General features: G+C 54.6%; 1 protein-coding gene across 1 annotated transcript in view; it reads right to left on the bottom strand.

The window, feature by feature from the left end:
- Window positions 1-893: 893 nt before the first annotated feature.
- ABHD17C (abhydrolase domain containing 17C, depalmitoylase) overlaps window positions 894-20,283 on the bottom strand; it is a 43,437-nt gene continuing 24,047 nt past the window's right edge. Inside the window, exons 2-3 of the mRNA XM_059371435.1 lie at window positions 5,820-5,999; window positions 894-2,364 (exon numbers count right to left, since the gene is read on the bottom strand). Of these exons, the coding sequence (XP_059227418.1) occupies window positions 2,145-2,364; window positions 5,820-5,999 (400 nt within the window). The 3' untranslated portion in view covers window positions 894-2,144. The remainder of the gene's footprint in view (window positions 2,365-5,819; window positions 6,000-20,283) is intronic.

The following is a 20,283-nucleotide window of genomic DNA, read 5'->3' as shown; positions in this document are numbered from 1 at the left end:
TGTCATGTGGTTGATAACGCTCCCTGCAGTGTGTCACTAGATTAGGCTATGTTTTTTACCACGAATAAATCAAATCTGTAAACTCATTCCGCTGTGGTTTTGAGCAATAATGATACCAACAATGTCAGCAAATACAGAAAACTGAAGCAGCGCATACTGGGGCAGCCCTGAGCTGAAGCGGGAGCCTGGGGAAGGCTTTCTAGACTCCAGAATCCTGAGGGAATGAGGCTTCGCAGTCTTCACGTTTCTTACCTGCAACTGTCTCTTGCTGGTAAAACATGTTTCTCTGTCATTTTCAAGTGCCCTGGCTATTCTTGGCCCTCTGTTCTCCCATGTAAACTTGAGGCTCACTGTATCAGGCTCCATGAAGAATTCTGTTGAGATTTGTACTGGGATCCTACAAACCCTGCAGCTCTTTTCTGGAAGGATTAAAAATGAGCTGCCTATCCATAAACATGGTATAGCTCTCATTAAATCAGGTCTTCTTTTTTATTTTATCTTACTTAAGTATTTGGCACAGAGAGGGAGACAGCAAGAGAGGGAACACAGGCAAGGGAAGTGGGAAAGGGAGAAGCAGGCTTCCCATAGAGCAGGGAGCCTGATGCGGGACTCCATCCTAGGACCCTGAATCATGACCTGAGCCAAAGGCAGATGCTTAACCAACTGAGCCACCCGAGCACCCCTCTTAAAACCTTTTCCTCCTCCTCTGCCTCCCTGGCTTCTCCCAAACATAGCCTCGGGTTTCTCATAGAACAAAGGTGTACCTCTTGAGCGAGGCAGAACAGTCTGTAAGCCCCAAGGGTTTCTTCTTCAACCCACGTGAAGCATTTTCTCATGTGCGACTTGCCCGGACGGAGCAGTGGAGGGAAAGATGACAGGAGTAGGCCCCGCGCTCTGGTCCATGCATCCTTTATTCCATGACCGACCGCTGCGCCACACTGAAGCACAGCCCACAAACTTGCAATCCACCGCAATCCAGCTGTACAACAGTCTGAGGCTTACAGTACATTTAAGGCTTTTAAATTTGAAAAGAAAAATTCAAATCAAACCAAAGAACCCCCCAACCCCAGACCCCCGCCCAAGATGAGTAGTGTAGCAATGGTTCCTCGGAGCAACTCCAGTGTCAAAACCCAAAGAACTCTTAAACAAAAAAGATCCATTTAGTGAAATTTTCATTACATAAATTCTTCAAAGCATAAACTCGTCATTTTTTTGTGTGTGTCTTGGAAATGTTATAAAATTTTTCTGAATAGCAAAACATAGGAATAAAAACATATTAACAAAATGTATTCAATCATTTACATTACAAAGGAGGGATCCACAGTTCATTATTGTAGCCTGACGAAAGAAAAGTACCATAAGAATTTATGCACAATCGGATTGCAAATATGTACAGTACTTTAAAAAAGCCCACGAGGAGGACTTCACGGAAGGAAAGTCGGCTAGGCTCCTCGCTACACCAACCAGACAATCAAAATATTAAAACTCTGTTGACTAGTAATAAATTTACACTTAAAAAAACCCCAGTTTCCTTTTAAGAATATCCCAGTCGTATTTGTATTGGTTCCAGTTGATGAAGCTGTTCATGACAATTTCAGTCCATTACCCTTCTGTTGATTTTGGGGGGGTTGGGGTTGGGGTGGGGGAGATCGGCATGGATCACGGAACTTAACAAAAGAATTTTCACCGCCCTAGTGTTCCGATTACACAGTTCACGGCTCCACAGGGGAGCGAGCCCATGAATCCGGAGGCTGAAAGAGAGTGTGTATCAAGTACTGAGAACACGGAGAGAGGCTGAGTCCTGCGGGAATGGACGGTCACCCGTGGGTATGGCTGGGCAATGGAGGCGAGCATCGTCTACACAGCAAGGGGCAAACCGACCGCACCTGCGTCTAGCTCTCATCTCCATTCCCACCAGGCAGGGACGCTGGCTGTCACCACCGTTGGGCGCCGCATGCTGTGAGGCGTGGAACGACCTCGAGGGACAGAAGACGGGGGGGGGCTTGCTCGGGTCTGTGACTGGGAACCCGAGAGGCGGGGACCTCCTCCCGCTGGTCACGCCACAGCTGCTTTCCAGTTCGAGGATGTGCAAAACAGAGGACTCGCGTGTTCACAGTAAGTGAGGTAAGATCTCGGCGTCTCCTTCAGGAATTCGGCAGTTCGTGGGATATGAACTGTTTTAGTCTTTCTAGGTATTGTGCGTAAAGCTCTATGTCGTTGTGCCCGGCTCCCTCCACCCACAGGGGTTCCACGGCGCGGGGACAGCGCTCGTACATGGCCAGGCCGTGGGAGAAATCGATGACCTCGTCCTCTGTACCATGAATGACCAGCACAGGTGAGGTGACTTTAGAGATCTTGTCAATGCTGCAAAACAGAACAGGGGCAGGGAGAGAGAGGACTCCGTTAGTGACGCCCACGGACAGCGCATGTCCCTTCTGATGTACCTGGCGGTAACACCGGGCCTTTTTCCCCTGGTTTTTCTAGTGATTCATTCTTTTTTCTTTTTCCCAAATAACGTTTTCATTTTGAGGATAATTTTGGCTTTCCAGAAACGGTGCAAAGGTTAACAGAGCTCCCCTAGGCCCCCAGCCCATACCCCTGTAAGGCGAACACCGCACGTTGCCGGGACACGTCTGTCAAAACAGAAAAACTAAGGTGAGGGCACCGCTGTGAGAGGAGCCCCGCACGCGGCCTGGATTTTGGTAGTTTTCCCACAGATACCTTTGTCCTGTTCCAGAATCCAGACAGGAACACCACGCGGCATTGGGGTACCGTGTGCTCGTACAAACTGTTATTAAAAACAGAACTAAAGCCACCAGACCAACGGTCCAGGAACTAATCTTTCTGAGAGATTCACATTTGTGAGAGAGGATTCTTAAAAATAATCAACAGGCCGGAAGCTGACATATCCGACGCAGCGTCTCTTCGGAGAGCCTGGACGCCCAACCCTCGGCCACCCACTCTGAGGTCTTCTTGGCGAGATCCCCTCAGCGTCGCCTCCAAAGATCCTCACAAACCCCGTCTCATAAACGCTAATGCCTTGTTTTCTCCGTAAAAACGGCGCTGCTTCGCTCGGAAGCAGTGCAGTGCCAAGCTTGGCGTCCACGGGATCTCGGGTTGTTTATAAGAACGGACTCTACCCTAAAGGACGAATATTTGAGGGTCTCCAGAAGAATGTGCTGCCGGCTCTGGAAACATTCCCCAAGAGGACTCCGAGGCTTAAGCCTTGTTGGCAGCGCGTGCTGGCGACTTCTCCACGGGGCGGGGGTGGCGGGGTCGGGGGGAGACACCGCCTTCTAACCTGCAGGCGGCGAAGAGGGGCGGACCCGGCCGGCGGTCCTTGCACAGAAGCCCCGACCCGTGGCTTCTCTTTCTGCGTCTGATTCCAGCCAAAACTACACAGGGCCACTGGCTGCCACCATCCGCGGGGACCCTGCCTCTTTTGGGCACGACTAACACGAGGAAACATCTTCCACAGACCGGGGCTCTGTGCTCCACATATGAGACCTCCCTGGATCTGCCAGGGCCAGCAGGGGACAGGACACCCGGCTCTGGGTAGCCGAGGGGGGCACTGGAGTCCGTGCTGCTAACAGCGACCTTGCATGAGGATCCCAGCCCAAGACCTCCGGACAACGGTCACGGAACCTCTATCAGCAACTTGTGACGCCACCCAGCGTGTTGGGGCATCCCGGGGAGTGGCAAACCCTGACCGGCTGCGGGGTTCGCCAAGATTGAGGGGCGGGGGAGGCGATGAAACATCCCCAATTAGTAGTCGTGTTCAGAAACCCGTACTTCTCCTGTTTGATGTTCGCGAGACGACTTCTGAGAACGTGGGAGCCCAATTATACTCCGTCAGAAAGTACTTCCTGCCAGGACGGGCCTGGGGCTGGCCTCCCGTGGCTGGGCCTACGAGGAGAATCTCGACGGCCCGAGGCCGGCATCTGACTAAATGCCACGGAGGGAGACGATAAGAAGCTACAAACCCAGTGCAATCCGGACCCCTTCGGCCCCATCTGTAATAGTCAAAGGAAACGGGAAACCCCTTCCTTCAGAGAGAGGAACACGGACGGAGACAATCCTGACAGTGGGGAGCCAGGGGCCCCGTGAGAGAACGTGGCTACGGAGTCCGGCTCACGATGAAGGTCAGGGGACTGTTCCTGGTTTGCGAGCTACCGTATTAACGCTCCAGGGCACTGTGGGGGAGCGCTAGCCTTTTGGGCAGTGTCCACACCCCTACGGTCATCCAATAAACTTGCCTCCGCCGGCCTCGGCGTCCTCATCTGTAAAACGAGCACTCTGCCACTTGACCCCTTCTCCCAGCCACAGGGAAGACCATGTGAGGCGGGGGGACCACGTAGCACCCCGCCTGGGGGATCAGACCAGCCGGGGAAAGGCCGGTTGCTGGCTGATGGTAATTAATAAGTTGCATTTAGTTGCCATGGCTGTATTTTAAGGTATATGCTAATTCAGGAGTCAGGAAACAACCCATTCATTTTGTTGCCACGGTAACTCCCAGCCTCGCCTCCCACAGACACACTCAACATCTCCCTCCCCACAACCGGGCGGCTCATTGGGCGGCTCATTACCCATTCAGCACAAACAAGGCCACGTCCAAGCGGCACATGCGCCCCACTTAGCACACCGGCCACGCCCGAGGGGACTTCGCAGGGAGGTCTGCTTCCTCCTGGAGCTGGAGCTCCCTGCGTGCGGGGACCAGGCGCCCAGAGCCGAGGTTCACCCAGGAGTTACCAGAAGGCTTCTCTTTGCCAGAGGAGGACAGGCGGTGTGTCGGCTGATTATATACCACAGCAACGCTCACTGCCCTCGGGCAAGGGCAGAATGGCAGCCATGAGGGACTTGATCTAAACCCCGAAACCGGGCTTGATTTCTGCGGGGGCGTTTTCCTACAGAAACGGCAACAAGAGCCAGCCGGCCCTGCCCTTGACCACCTCAGACCTGCTTTAGCGACGCACAACGGGCAAAGTTTAGGGGGCAAACAGTTTTTATCGAAAACACCGTCCTCGACTCGGATTTTTAAAAAAATAAGTAAATAAATAAGTAAATTTTCAAACAGAGGTATTCAAGGAACCCCTGGCTCTCTGCCTTTGCGTTTAGAGTAGGGCGATGACCCGCTTCCCTTCCGTCCATCTACGGGATGCACCAACAGCCGGGACGGGCCGGGAAGACCCAGCCAAGGGGCCCCTCCATGTGCTCCTGCGGGCGGAGCGGCCATGGGAAGAGATGGGAGGCAGAGCTCCTGGGGGTGTGTCCCGATACTAGGACGGTGGCCTGTTAGTGAAGCCTGCAGCTCTGCTCAGCTTTCCTCTCCCTGCGCAGTGTCACCGACCAGCGAAGGGGTGCTGAAGCAGAGGGTGCCGGCTGCCTGACGTGCGTGCGTGGACCCCTGAGTCGTGCGTGTGAACCACTGAGTCGTGCATGTGAACCACTGAGGACAGCGCCAGACGTTCCGCAAGGAGCTCTCGGCTCCCACCACACAAGCCCACCCATGCACAAGCAAGTATGGGATGGTGCTTGCTTCCATGAGACACGGGCACGTTGGTTTTCATTGCGCACGTACAGCCGAGTTCCTCATCCTGGGATGTCGGTTCCGGTGAGTCCTGCCATCCCGAAGAGTTCTACTGAGGACTCACGCCCAGAGGACAAAGTCTAGGGCTGGTGGATGGGTCACCACCACAGCTACCTCCCCAAGGTGCCTGGCATGGGGCCGCACTCAGGAGAGACTGACCACCACGGGTCGTGGTGCATCCAACCCTGGGTCACTGGGCATCCCGGTACCTGCAGCGGACGTGGGCGCTTACCTGGGGAACGCGTCAAAGCAGTACGTTTTCCTGGTGTCCGGGAAAGCCACGCGCAGGCCTGACATCAGGGGCGAGTGGAGAATGACGGCCGCGCACTCATACCTTGAGGCCAGGTCTACCGTGGGGACGGTCCCAATGCTCTGGCCGTACAGGATGATGTTCTCGGGACTCACGCCGTACCTGGGGAGAAATCGGTGGGGAGCGCGCCGTTAGCTAACAGACAGAGGACAGAGAGCGACAAAACCGTAACACCTTAAACTCACAAAACTCCCACGGCTACTGGATTAAAACGACACCGTCGAACTTGTACAATAAACGTGGACGTCACACAAACACACGTGAGTGGCCTGTCTCGGGACGAAGGGACTGGGATTCTGCCCTCCACGACGTTTCGTGGAAACGATGCACGCGTCACGTTGGGGGGCAGGACTCCGTGAAGTGAGTACATCATAAACCCCATATCCTAGCGCCGGAGTCATCTCTTCTCCCGACCTCCCCCTTCAGAGCTTCTCTGATAATCACCGATTTCAGGATTTCTGAGAGAGAAAGCAGAAGCTCGTCTGGCAGATTGTACTATTTTTATTAAGAGTGCTTCAAGTGAGGTTTTAATAAAATATGAAAGGTATGAGCATTTATCGGAAAACGGTGCAGAGAGACGATTAATTTGCAGACAAGTGTGTTTTCTTTAGCCTCTCCGTGGGGCCAAACCACTCGGTGCCTCCGGGCCGCCAGCCGTCGCCGACCGGCTCTCTCCCAGTGTTCGGTTGGCCCCCGCCACCCGCTCCCCGGGTCCCCCGCCCCTGCGGCCCCCTGTGAGCACAGGCCTGGGCTCTGGCCATGGAATCCAAGGACAATGACAAGGGCCACCGGTGGGTGGCAGCTTCAGGGAGAAGGGAGTGATCCCCCTGCCGTGGGTGGGAAGCAGACGGGAGTCACCGGGTGGGGGCCCGGCCCACGCGGAAGAATGCAGCAAAGGTGAAGAAGTCAGACAAGGTCAAGGGTGAGCGAGGACATGGGAAGGGGGCTCGGTCACGTGGCTGCAGGCTGCGGGCGTGCAAACCGGTGCAAGCACCTGGGAAACTCATCCCTTCTCATCTAGGAACGCCGGAGCCTGGAATCGACAACTGCACTTTGCAGTGTCAATACCTCCTGCACCTTCTGGCGCCACGTGACCTTTGCTCCGACAACAGCCGTGGGTGACAGCAGCTGTCCGCCGGTCACAGAGGGGACGGCGGGATCCCAGCCCGGCTTTCTCCCCGTCCAGCTCTCGGCAATGACATAGGGCAATGGGGGTTCTTAAAAGGAATCAGGGAGGGAATGGCTATTTCTGGCGGGGACCCAGTGTGTTTACAGAGAGTTGGCATCTGAGCTGTACCACGAGGGGCAGACGGGACCCCAACACGTGCGGATAAAGAGAACTTCCTCCCCGGGCAGTGTCCGGAGCACACAGCACGGCACGGGAAAGCGAGAAGCAGGTGCGAGCCGGGTGCGCGGGTTGGGGGCTGCGGGGCTGATGTCTGGAGCACATCTGGGAGCAGCCGGCGTGCTGCGGGTCAAAGCTTGTTCTAAAGATGAGCAGGGGCACGGGCGGCACCCCAGGGCAAGGTGACAGGAGCAAAGTTAATGCTCTGACAGGAGTCACCTTTCAGTGGCTCGAGGGATGGATGACAGAAGCGTGCCAAGGGGACAGGGGGACAGTCAAGGGACTATGAAGAATCATACGGGGGTGGGGGCAGGGAGGAGGGCGCCGGGGTGACTCAGTGGGTTAAGCGTCTGCCTTCAGCTCAGGTCCTGATCTCAGGGTCCTGGGCATTGAGCCCCTTGAACCATCGGGCTCTCTGCTCAGTGGGGAGCCTGCTTCTCCCTCTGCCCCTCCTCTTTCTCTCTCTCAAATAAATAAAATCCTTAAAAAAAAAATCACACAAGGAAGAGAGAACAGAAGAGTACAATAAATTTTAAAAACCGACAGAAGACAGAGAGGCTCTGTCCTCCCGCAGACACAGGTGCGCAGACCCCGGTCCGTCCTCTCTCTAAAGGGACGAGTCTGTGCGGCCCCAGCCCCTGGCACTGGGCACCACCCAATGCAACTGTGCCTTTGGAAGAATGTCCCAAGATGAAGGTCTCAGGGGTCCTTGTCTGGGCAGGAGCAGTTGGAAGGGGAGGTTATTACACAACGATCAGCAGAAAGGATTTTGAAAGAGAGGTCTGAGCCAGGAACAGGGAGCCACAGGACCCTAGAACCCAAATCCCTAAGTCTGAGAGCCCGTCAGTGAGGCCGGAAGATGAGGGACACCAGAAGGTGCATCTGTAGGGCGTCAGCAGACGCAACTCAGGAAAACGCCCTCCACTGAGGGGAAGCCACGCCGGCTCCCTCCCCCACAGCCACCAGAGCTCCTTCCGTCCTGGACGGGGAGGCCCGCTCCAGCAGGGGTTTTCAACCCGGGCTCAGGGACCCTTGAGGAGAGCAGGATTAAAACTGGGGTCCCCTCCTCCTCCCTCTACAATCTTCATCCGATTCCTAAAGTTATCTCTGACCGCCCCCCAAAAAGCACAACGGCCACTGGCCACTTCGTGGGATGAGGAGGTGCAGGGGGTCAGAGAACAGAGAGAGAAGAAACCCACGTCCGGAGTGTGGGTCCTCCTTTCCCGTCAGTTACGAACAAAGGAGTCTTCGAGGAAAGACAAAGAGAAGAGGAGGAGGAAACCTGGAACTGAAGGCCACGGGTGAAGAAACAATTCATAGTGAAAGTGGGAAAGCCAGCAGCCCCCCCCCCCCCAGTCAGCATGGCATGAGCCTCACCCTCCGCGCCCCGGTCCACGGGCCGACGAGGATCACACGGGGTCACCTACGCAGCGATGGGCATCCCAATGCCGTCAGGGTCCTGCCTGCTACACGAGCCTCCCTGGGGCCCCATGGAACAAAGACGGCCCGGGGCGTGTCCGTGGGGCAGGGCAGCCGCCTCTCCCCAGGCCCCGAATCCGTCTGTCCTTGTCCATCCTCGGACACTGAGATCTCACAGAGGGGCTGGAGCTGCTTCGCGGAAAGGCTCGGCTCCTAGCTTCCTGCCGGCCGCACCCCACAGCCAGGACCTGCCTCGACCAATCCCAGCTTTCCCGCGCTGACCCCCGTCCAAGGTCACGACCAGCACGCTGCAGTCCAAGCTTCGCTCGAGAATGTCACCAGGTAAAACACAAACACACCAGCCGTAAAGGGAAAACACAATTATGTTAAAGTCAAGAACTGCTCATCAGAAGACCCCGTGAGAAAGTGAAAAGGCAAGTCACCGGACGAGAAAGCCACCTGCTACACCACAGGACCAGCCAAGGGCTCACATCCAGAATCCTAGAGGGTTCGTCCAAAGTGAGAAAAAGACAACCAAGCCGCACACACAGAGACACACACACAGACACACAGACACAAATGGCATTTTACAAAATGGGCGTTTGATCAAAGAAGAAATCTCAAATGGCAGGGACGCAGGTGGGGGGGGGGACCGCAGGCTTCATTAGGAAAAAGGGAAATGCAGATTAAACCATCAGGGGCTACAGACAAAAACTTAAAGGTGCAGAGGACCTAGTGTTAACAAAGACAGTGAACCACAGACACCAAATTACATTTTAGGGACATTCCTGTTCTGGTTAATCTATTTTGCAACCAAAACATACTGTTTAAAAGTCCACCGGCTACGGGCGGTTCAGTCATTAAGCCTCTGCCTTCCGCCCAGGTCGTGATCTCAGGGTTCTGGGATGCAGCCCCGCGTCAGGCTCTCTGCTTCTCCACCTCCCTGTGCCCCACGCATGCTTGTGCTCTGACTCTTTCTCTCAAATAAATAAATAAAATCTTTTTTTAAAAAAAGTTCACGAGGTAGTTCAGATATGGAGACAGCCCTCACAAAGACTGTTAGAACTCATGGTAGATTGTCTGCTAAAAATAAACCTCATAAGGAAACAAGAGGCCATTAAAAGTATGTCTCAGAAAGATAGTGTGGGAAGAACTCATGCCACCACGTTCAGTAAAAAGTCCTCTACAAAAACAAGGTCACAATTACGTGCCTGTGAAAAAACCTCTACACGGAAAAGGGACCTGAAATCAAGATACTAAAATGGGAATGAGGTGGACCTTCATTCAAGCAGTGAGAGTTTTCATTTCCTTCTTCTCTTTTTTAAAGTCATCTCTACACCCAAGGTGGGGCTTGAACTCACAGCCTCAAGACCGAGAGTCCCACAGTCTGCCGACTGAGCCAGCCAGGCGCCCTCATTTCTAGTCTCAGATTTCCTTGAATTACTAGGCACGGACTTGTTTAAAAGCACCAGTACGTTGAGGTACTGTCGGGTCTTTCTGCAGAGGGTCGGTAAGCATTCCGCTCCGTGCCAGCGTTCCTGAGCTAGACGAGTTTTGCAAACTGTAGAGCGCTGATCCAGGGCTCATGTTGGTCAGTATTACATTCCAGGCTTTCCCACTGCTTGCTCCTGCCTTTACCAGACCGTCTGCTAACAAATGAGGCCCGGTGGGGAGGTATCAATGATTTTCAGTGTCACTTATAAGGGCCTCTGTTCCCCTTTGCAGAGGAGGACCTTTGGGTGTGTCCTTTCCACCACTAGGTTTTGGTTTTGGTGGAAAAAAGGTACAAGATTGATAAGCTCTATTCCAATGGTTCCAAACTGAGAAGTATCTGAATTTCTTGGGAATTTGGGGTAATTAAAAGTAAATTCCCTTACTGAGAAATTTTCCGTTAGTAGAAATTCCAGTGGGTTTGTGGCTTTCTCAGACTACACCTGAGGGATAGGGAGTAAAAAGTAGGGCCAGGTCCTAAAGCCCGTTTGGCTCTCAAATTAAATAAAAAGAGGGGCACCTGGGTGACTCAGTGGGTTAAAGCCTCTGCCTTCGGCTCAGGTCATGATCTCAGGGTCCTGGGATCGAGCCCCGCATCGGGCTCTCTGCTCAGCAGGGAGCCTGCTTCCCCCTCTCTCTCTCTGTCTGCCTCTCCGACTACTTGTGATCTGTCTGTCAAGTAAATAAATAGAATCTTAAAAAAAAAAATTAAATAAAAAGAAGGAAAACATGGTCAGTAAACAGAACCTGCTCACAGAGGCCATGGGAAACACAGGGCAGTCTAAGATTATAGCTTTAAAAACAAAGGGCAGGACCCGGTGCAAAGTATTCTTTAAAAAACATCAGTGACCAAGTCCCAAACCTCCACTTTGAAACGAAGCATTTCTGCACCGCTCGGCCCGGGGAAGCCCGGCGGCCGGGGCAAGCAGCAGGTACAGCGGGTGGGGAGACGGGGGCAGACACGGTCTCGGGGGTGGGGGCAGCGGCTCAGCAAGGCTGTGCGTCGGGGTCGGGAGGGTCAGGGAAACCAAGGACACACAGACAAGCTCCAGCACAGCCAGGAGGTGGCCTCCACCGTCAGACCTGGAGGGGGCACCCTGCAGAGGTCAGGCTCCCCCAGCGGATCTGGGGAGCAGGTGCAGAGGACAGGAACTCGCTGGCAGAGGCACAACCTCGAGCTGGGGAGAACTCGGGCACCAGCGCACCTGTGCGCTCCCAGGACAGCGGATGGCACCGAGCCATGGCGGCAAAGGCTGGGTGGGTTCAGAAAATAACTCCAGGGAAACTCGGCCTATGTGCGTGGACACGAAGGCCCGTGACTGCGCAGTGACGTGGGCCACCCCAGGGGAGGGGAGGGTGTCAGGACGGGGCGGGTGCCGGGGGTCACATGTCCACACCATTCCCGGCAAGGCCCTCTCCCGCTTCCAGACCCGCTCTCCTCTCTTACCTTCCGCTCCTCCTGGAGCACCTCGCGGGGCCCCAGCCTGTCCTGCACTGTCCTCTCTTCACACGTGCGCCTGTGGACCTCGTCCAGCGGGAGCCCAGCGGGCACCGGACACCTGACGACTATCTGTGCCCTGAGCGCGCGGCTGCTCGGGCCTCCCAACACGCGTTCACGCACGGACACCGTGGCCCAGACCAGCCCAGCCCAGCCCAGCCCAGCACCCAGCCCAGCCCTTTCTACCGGCATTTCTCCCCATCCCTTCAGACTCAACACCGCCCACACTGGGCGCATCATTCCCCTGCCCCAAATCTTTCCCTCTCCCCCGCATCGCCAGAGCCTGGACTGCCCGGGCTCCAGGATGCACCGGGTTTCTCAAGCTTCTCTTCCCTGCCCCCCACAGACTCTCAGTCACGGAGTCCTGCCATTTCTACCTCTGAGATGTTTGTGGGGCGATCGCGTTCCTGACACCACTGCTCGGTGGTGGCCTCCTGGGGTTGAACAAGCGCTCCCTGTTGGTTCAGCACATGAACAGACAGGAACACCCCCACAGGCACCCAGGGTCTGTGGCTCATGGGTCTTTCTGGAAGGCTCACCATGTGCCTCCACCTCTCCCCGGAGGCTCACAGGGCCCAGGTGGCTGGTGGCTGGGAGTGCTCAAAGCCCCCACCCGTCCCGCCCTGGCCTTGGGGTTTGTGCATCTTGTGCTACGGCTGAAGAGGAGGCCGGTGTCCGCACTCCCGGACCGCTGACTGCTGACCGCTGACCAGGTTTCCATCCGGCCTGCACCTGCTCATCCGGAGCCTGGTCACTCCCACTGCGCACCCTCCTCTCCTCTCTCTGCCCATCTCTGCCCCGAAGCCATCGGCCGAGCCCCACCGTGCTCCATTCCTACCAGGAGACGTCTCCCTTTTCCCTTAAAAAGAGAGACAGACCGGGGCGGGGCGCCTGGCTGGCTCAGTCGGTGAACCAGGCGACTCTTAACCTCGGGGCTGCGAGTTGAGCCCCATGTTGGGCACAGAGATGACATAAAAACAAAATCTTAAAACAAATACAAGAAGAAACAGAGAGTAAAGAAGAAACCCGGGCCACGTTACTTTGCTAATCACACCCCTCTGGCAAACCACCGTCCCTGGGGTAGAAGTTCATGTACTGAGACGGTCCCCCACGGTCTGGCCCCGCCTCACTATCGGGACCTTCTATCTTTCCTCCAAAGGAACCTGCTCACGCAGTCAGACCCCGCGCTGTATCCTGAACCGCCCCTGCCTGGAAGACTCTGGAGTCCCACCGGCTTCACATGAGTCTCCTGGATGCTGGTCGGCGTCCGGTCCTCTCCCTCCTGAGCACTCAGCCAAGGATGCAGCAACATGACGGTTTGTGCGGTGGACCAGCACGGGACTGTAAGCCCCCACAGGGGCAGCCCCACAGACGGGCAGGCAAACAAAACCTACCCTCGGGGGGCTTCCCCCACCCACTTCAGAGGCTTTTCTTCCTTTGCATGGAATGTGGCTCCAGCCAAAGGCTGTTTTCAGACCAATCACAACCAAATCCCGCATATTGTTATTCCAATGGCAAGACAATGCCATCCAAACTCAGCATCTTGCTGAGGCTCTGATGGGAGCTTCTAGATTCTCTGGTCTGCAAACCAGCAGATGAGTCAGTCCATCAAGGACCACGACGACAGCTAGTGAGCACCGATTCTGGCGTGATGTAAGATTTACTTAAGACCCAACGCAGGAAAGTCAAGTCTCCCAAATTTTGCCAGGGAAAAGCAAAGGCCCCCAAGAACCACACCCTGGAAACCTACAATCTCTCCATCCCAAACCTCTCCAAGGCTCTACCACCTTCCTGCGTCACAAGCAATGTCGTGTTCGGGCTGGCCACACCCCACCCCCAGTAGGTCTCGGCTCCCATCGGCTCCCAGTACACACCCCAGGAACCCTGTAGCCGGGACCTCGAGAGCCAGAGCTGGGCGGGCGTGTCCTGTGGGAACAATCTGTTCGCTGATCACGTACAACATGTTTGTTTTCCTTTTAACATGAGGCTTTCTTTTCTGCCTGCAAACAGAGAAGGGGAGCCTGCCCAAGACACACGCATCCTGTTTAAGTCAACAGACTTTGACTCTGTCCTGTGTCAGCAGCGTTTCCACTTATCTTCACAAGAAGTGCGCTTGGCACAGTTCCACGCACTTTGAAGTCAATATTTTAAGTATTTCAGAGTTAGAATTCCTGGTGGAAATATCTTGAGACGTAGGACAAAGATAAATACACAAGGTAATGTGAATGTTAGCGGAAGGACGAGATCGGGGATGGTGGGAAGCCCCAAAAACTTTAGGGCAGAGTCTCAGAGTGAAAGGCTCGCCCGTGCAAGGAGAGCAGGTGTATAAACAGGACCCGCCAAACCCACGGGCACAGAAAAGGTGAGCCAGGCTTTCACTTTCTGTAGCCGAAGCTTGACAAATGTGCACCTTCTATTTAATTATGAGGAAGATGAAAAAAGCAGCAATCACCCGAAACATGCTTGTTTTCCCTTTTTAAAAATACACCTGTGTAGGTTTAAACATTTTTGGGGGGTACACTTGATGTTTCACAAACGGATTTTTTTTTTAAGATTTTATTTATTTATTTGACAGACCAAGATCACAAGCAGGCAGAGAGGCAGGCAGAGAGAGAGGAAGGGAAGCCGGTTCCCCGCAGAGCAGAGAGCCCGACGCGGGGCTCAATCCCAGGACCCTGGGATCGTGACCCGAGCTGAATGAAGGCAGAGGCTTTAACCCACTGAGCCACCCAGGTGCCCCCACAAACGGCTTCCTAATTCCAATGATGAAAAAGCAAAAGAAACAAGCTTCAAAGTAGCTGCTTCATGAGTGTGGTTGGAGAAAAGAAACAATTTGAAAGGTCAGTGGCATCAGTTGTAAGTTTGTTGCTTTTCTTGTGATCAAGGGAATGTGCTTAAAAGAGACATTTATAAACAAGATCATTATAATCTCTGGAAGTTTCACTAACCCAGACGTGTTCAAGGTATTTTCTCAACAGCGGCTATCAAATAAAATGTGGCAAATGCACCAGTGAAAGTGGCCACATCCACTTGACATTGACAGTGACGTGAGGAGAAATGATGTGCTCCCGGGTTATGAGTTTTGGGGGAAATAAAGAACCAAAAGATTCAAGCCAAGAAAGAATAAGAATAAGAAAAGAATAAGAAATAAGAAAGAATAAGAAAACCAAGTCAAAGTTGAGGCAAAACGAGTATCCCGGCCGGCGGGTTTCTCGGAGCACAGGGAGGAGATGATCAAAACGGGGACAGGGCAGTCAGGACACAGAGCAGCGGAGCTGGAACCCCCCCCCCCGCCCCCGCAAAGGAGGGAGGGGACAGAGCTTGGCCCGCAGGGGCGAAGGCTCACTTCTAGAAGCAGAGGGATGCAAAAGGAGGGGGAGCTCAGGACAGCAGGGTCGGGAACACGCACGAGATCCCAGGACGGCGCCCGGGGATGGCGGGAAGGAAGAAGCCCGTGGGACCGCAGGGTTCACAGTCGCTCAGATCAGATGCGTCCGTGGCAAGTTGTGCTGGGGGAGGGGCAGAGCCAGTGACTGGCAAGGTGGGCGCAGAGGGAACCGGGGAGGAGATGATGGGGTGTGGAATTCTGTTTGTTCTGTTAGGAAGTCAGTCTGGGAAGACAGAGCCTCAAGTCACTGCAGCATCTCAGGAAGGCACAGAAGTCAGACTCTTCCGTGAGTCAGGGGCATCGCAAGGAAAAAACCTTCCTGGGGCGCCCGGCTGGCCCGGTTGGTGGAACGCTGCCACTCTCGATCTTGGGGTCGTGAGTTCGAGCCCCGGGCTGGGGGTAGAGGACATGACTTAAAAATCTTTGAAAAAAGGAAAAGAAAAATCTTCCTGAAATTGCTGTGATGTCTGTACTAGACGGACCGGGCCCTGGGCACCCCTCAACCTCACCCTGGTTGGGGCTCAGAGGAAGCCGAGCAGGGGGCAGGCGGCGGCTGGGAAGAGCCATCCGGGCCAAGGGCATTCCAGGAAAACACACCTTGCAAGCAACTCACCCACAGCCCTCCAAACGTTGTCAGGACCCATGTTCCCCGAGTTCTACAAAGCAGTGGCCCCCCTTTGGGAACGGCCTTTCTCCTATGTGGGATGTTTGAAATTTCCTTCCAAATGGGGGGGTGGGTGTCAGGCCCAAACCCACCCTCAAGACAACTTCGTTCTCTCTGACATTCGAGAGACCGTTCTCTGCGTCACAGCGAAGATAAACAAGACCCGGCATGCCTTAATTTTAACTGAAAACATACAAACAAAAACCCACTTTGCAGAAGAAAAGGCAGAATAACATGAAGGATATAAAATCAACTCTCTACATCTGTTACAATTAAAATGGGAGAATTTGCTGGAGCTTGTCTGAGTAGAATTGTGCGTCGAATTGTGCTAATGACAACGGAAAGTCTCCTGATCTACCCTGTTGGAAAGGACAGAAAATGCTGCTCACCACCCCCGACCCATGTCCCCGGCTCCACAAATACCTGGAAATGGTTAGAATCCCACCTTCCCTACTTTTTTGAGAGAATTCCAAGAGCAGGCTTAGGTAAAACGTCTGACACAGACATCTGACCAAAAAAACCCATTTAACAAATAGCACTTCTGTCCCACCAAATACAAACATGGACTGACGGCCAGATAAAGCCTTGCGGGATCTGCCTATTCCATATCCACGGATCACAGCCAAAAGGAAGATAGATATCTCACGACATCTCTGCGATGGGGAGAAACTTTTAAAATAAATCTAATTTCAGGGCCGCCTGGGGGGCCCCAGCCTTCAGGTGAAGCGTCTGCCTTTAGCGCAGGTCGTGATCTCGGGGTCCAGGGATCGAGCCCCACATCAGGCTCCCTGCTCAGCACCAAGTCCGCTTTGCCCTCTTCCCCTCCCTCTGTGCTCTTTCTCGCTCTCTCTCAAATAAGTAAAATAAACTTCCAAAAAAAACAAAAAACAAAAAACCCTCATTTCATGATCTACCTGTTCGCCCAGCCTAAACATTATTTCTTAAAACGAGATGCTCAAGAATCCAATTCCTAATTATTTTATCCGGCTGTAAGGTGAGTTCTGACGACAGCTGTGGTCCAGACACGAGACCCGGGTCGGTGAGTGTGCCCGGCTTAACACTGACTCGCAGACACGGCAGAACTAGGAACGTCGAACCAGGCCTTTCGTCCCATCGCTGAAGCTGTCTCTGTCCGTGAGAGCATCCTTGGAGGTCACATCCCAGGGATGGAGCATTTCTGAGTGTCCCTCATCTCCGCGCCCTGGAGCTGGCGGTATGAACACACACCCCGGGTGACCACCGCTGGGACGGGCACAGCTGGAACCAGGACGGTCAGTCCGCATCCCCTAGGACACCTGTGCGGAGGTCACCTGTGTCCCCACCCAGAAAAAGGCCCTCCCTGTAGGGAGGAAAGCAAAGCTGATGGAGGGGGCTGGCCGGCCATTCACGTGCGTGTCCACAAGGGTGGACCCAGGTGGGGCTGGGACGAGCCTCCTGGACGCTGGGCTCAAATCAGTCGTTTGCGAGCTCCTCGGTGCACGGCCATGCCCTCGTGAGGGTGTGGGGCTGGGCATCTGCACAGTGGGCTAGAAGCACGAGCCGACTTTGAAACCAGACCACCCGAGGTCTGACTGCTGGCCGACCGCTGTGAGCCCCACCTCACGGGGGTGTAAGGCCCCCTCCCAGGCCTCAGGCGTGACTCAAAGGCAGGGATGAGGGAAACTCCATGATGGTCCTCCCGGCCCCCTGGGGCTGCTTTCACCAACAGGACCTAACAGGGCCCTTGGACAGCTGCTCTGAAGCCCGCAGGCGGGCTCCTTCCCCAGCACAGGCGGGGCACTGCCCGACTCTTCCTGGCGATGCCCTTTGGGTGGCTTCGCCTCCACCCACAATGCAAGTCTGTTGGCTAAGCCCTCCCCCTGAGCAGACCCAGCAAAGCAGCCCCTGTCCCTCCTCGACGGCATCTTCGCTTCCTCTCTCTGGGGCCGAACCCCCGCTTTGGGCCTGTCTTGTGTCCTTCCTCCTTATGACCCACCTCTTCCTCCTGCTTCCAGAACCTTCCATCTTCCCCCACATCCTCCTTCGTAAGAGCACGGAAAGTTCACGGCATCGATCATGGAAACATCACGGAAACATGATGAGGCCCTTAGAGATCATACAGACGGACCACTTTATTTTATAGATAAGGGGACTCGAGGGGCGCCTGGGTGGCTCAGTGGGTTAAATAAAGCCTTTGCCTTCGGCTCAGGTCATGATCTCAGGGTCCTGGGATCGAGCCCCGCATCGGGCTCTCTGCTCAGCAGGGCGCCTGCTTCCTCCTCTCTCTCTGTCTGCCTCTCTGCCTGCTTGTGATCTCTCTCTGTCAAATAAATAAATAAAATCTTTATTTAAAAAAAAAAAAGATAAGGGGACTCGAGCTTTAAGAGGTTACTAACCTAACTCAGAGTCGTAATCACTAAGACAGCTGCTACTTCAGGGCCCCAGAATATGGCCTCAACCGGGAGAAAGAACTAGGATTTCTACAAATGACAACCAGGCCAGCAAAAGCATGAGGTCGTGGCACAACCTCAGAAGGGGGCAGGCCTGCCCGAATCCCGCCCTGCGACTGCTGAGTCGGCTGCGCGTTGCCAGCCCGCTCTGAGTCTTCCTTCTCTCGTGTGTAGCGTGGGCTCCCGTCCCCCGAGGCCAGTGTGTCGCTCCCCATATCATTATTTGCCACCCCCTTTTAACGCAGAGGTGAAGCGAGCCGCGCCCCGGCCTGAGCATTGCAGATGTAGTAAACAGTGCTTTCAAAGTGAAGATTCAGGGTGCCTGGGGGGCTTAATTAGTTAATTAATTGAGCATCTGCCTTCGGCTCAGGTCATGATCCTGGGGTCCTGGGATTGAGCCCCACGTCGGGCTCTCTGCTCAGCAGGGGCCTGCTTCCCCCTCTGCCTCTGCCGATCCCACTGCTCGTGCTGTTTAATGGGAAGAGTGTCTGTGGAGGACCATGGGACATTCTGGAGATGGACGGGAGCACAACACTGAGAGCATCAGTGTCCCAGAAAGGCTTAAATATCACTAAAAGGGTAAACTTTGTTCAGGTGTATTTTATCACAATAAAAGGAAGGGGGGGAGCAAACACTCTTCTTAAATCTGACTTGTACTCGTTATTCTATTTGTTTATTTACTTAGAGTTGGCTCTGCACTCAGCGTGGACCCTAGCACGGGACTCGAACTCGCGGAGATCGAGACCTGAGCTGAGACCAACTGTCCGACAATGAACTGAATGCCCCCCCTGGATCCCCCGAGATTATTCCCCTTGGAGAGAGGACAAAGGAATGTTCCAGCTCTCCTGGCATTCTAAGTGATACTTTTACTACAGGAGCAGAAACAATAAGTAGTAAATAAAACAGTAATAAAGAGTAAAATGTGGGTTTTTCTTTTTTTTTTTTTTTTAATTGTAAAATCTCCAAAGGCCAAAGGCTGTGAGGTTTCCAGTAACACAGAGAAACACGTCCCAAAGACGGGTGTGTCCCGCTACTGTGTTCTCTGACCAATCGAGCAGACGGTCCTGCCCTCGCTCGTTCTCACCCGGGAGGTGTGAGCCTCAGGGGCTCGGAGACCATGACAAAGCTGGAATCCACGGGACAACGCTAACAGAATTCTGACCTCCCTGTCCCAAAGACTCCGTGATCCTTTCCACAAACTCCCCATCTTGCCTGGATTTTTTTTTTTTTTTTAAAAGCAAAAGACAAAGGAAACCACTCCTTAGCACGGCCGCGATTCTACCTTCCTTTCTTTTCTGCAGATAAAAGCCGTCCCTCGGGGTCATCCCAGAAGGAAGCCTGGGCAGCACGTGGGATGGCGAGGACAGAGGTCTTTTGTGGCACCGGCACCTGAATAAAACCGTGACGGGTTTCCAGTTTCTATGTTTGAACAGTCAAGGGCAGGTGTTAAGGAGGTCATTGTCCCTCACGGTCCCCTGGACCCCCAGCCCCTCAAGGACAGGGGATCGGGCCGGAGCATCGTTGCCGCGGAACTCAGATGCCTCCCCCATGGGCAGCCACTGCTCTCTGCCACGCTGGGCTAAACTGAGGCCGGCGGGTGGCCTCCCCATGGCGTGTGAGCTAAAATGCTATGTCGTGTATCAACACGACGACACAAAAGCTATGTCCTTGCGTATCATCAGCAGGAAGGCTTCCCTCGGCCGCTGAGAACGCTGCGGCCGGGGACATGAGTGACGGAAGAGTGCCCCGCTGGCTGCGAGGGACTCCGCACAAAGGGTCCCTACAGCCTCCCCACCCGGGTCCAGCGGCTTGTGCAGGGACAGAGACGCAGCCGCACACAGCACGCTCCTCCCTGGAGAGAGAGCCCAGGCCTCGACCCCTCGGGCCGTGTTTCCGCCCCTGCCCTCCAGCTGGTGTCTCGGTCTCGGACTCTCCCTGCCACGGTCACCGCTGTTCCCCGGCACGACAAGCAGGGCCGCGAGTCTCCGACCGGGTCTCGGAAACCAAGGGGTTCCACGCAGGGTTCCACGCAGGGTTCCACGCAGGGTGCATGCGATGAGGTTTCCAGCAGGGACAGGTGCACACCCAGTCCCTGCTCTGATGTGAAATCGTTTTCTCACGGCAGCACCCGCCCCCCCAGAGGCACACATCT

Source organism: Mustela nigripes, chromosome 13, assembly GCF_022355385.1.
Source record: "Mustela nigripes isolate SB6536 chromosome 13, MUSNIG.SB6536, whole genome shotgun sequence".
Classification (NCBI taxonomy): Eukaryota; Metazoa; Chordata; class Mammalia; order Carnivora; family Mustelidae; genus Mustela; species Mustela nigripes.
This window is presented reverse-complemented; position numbering and strand designations above follow the sequence as displayed.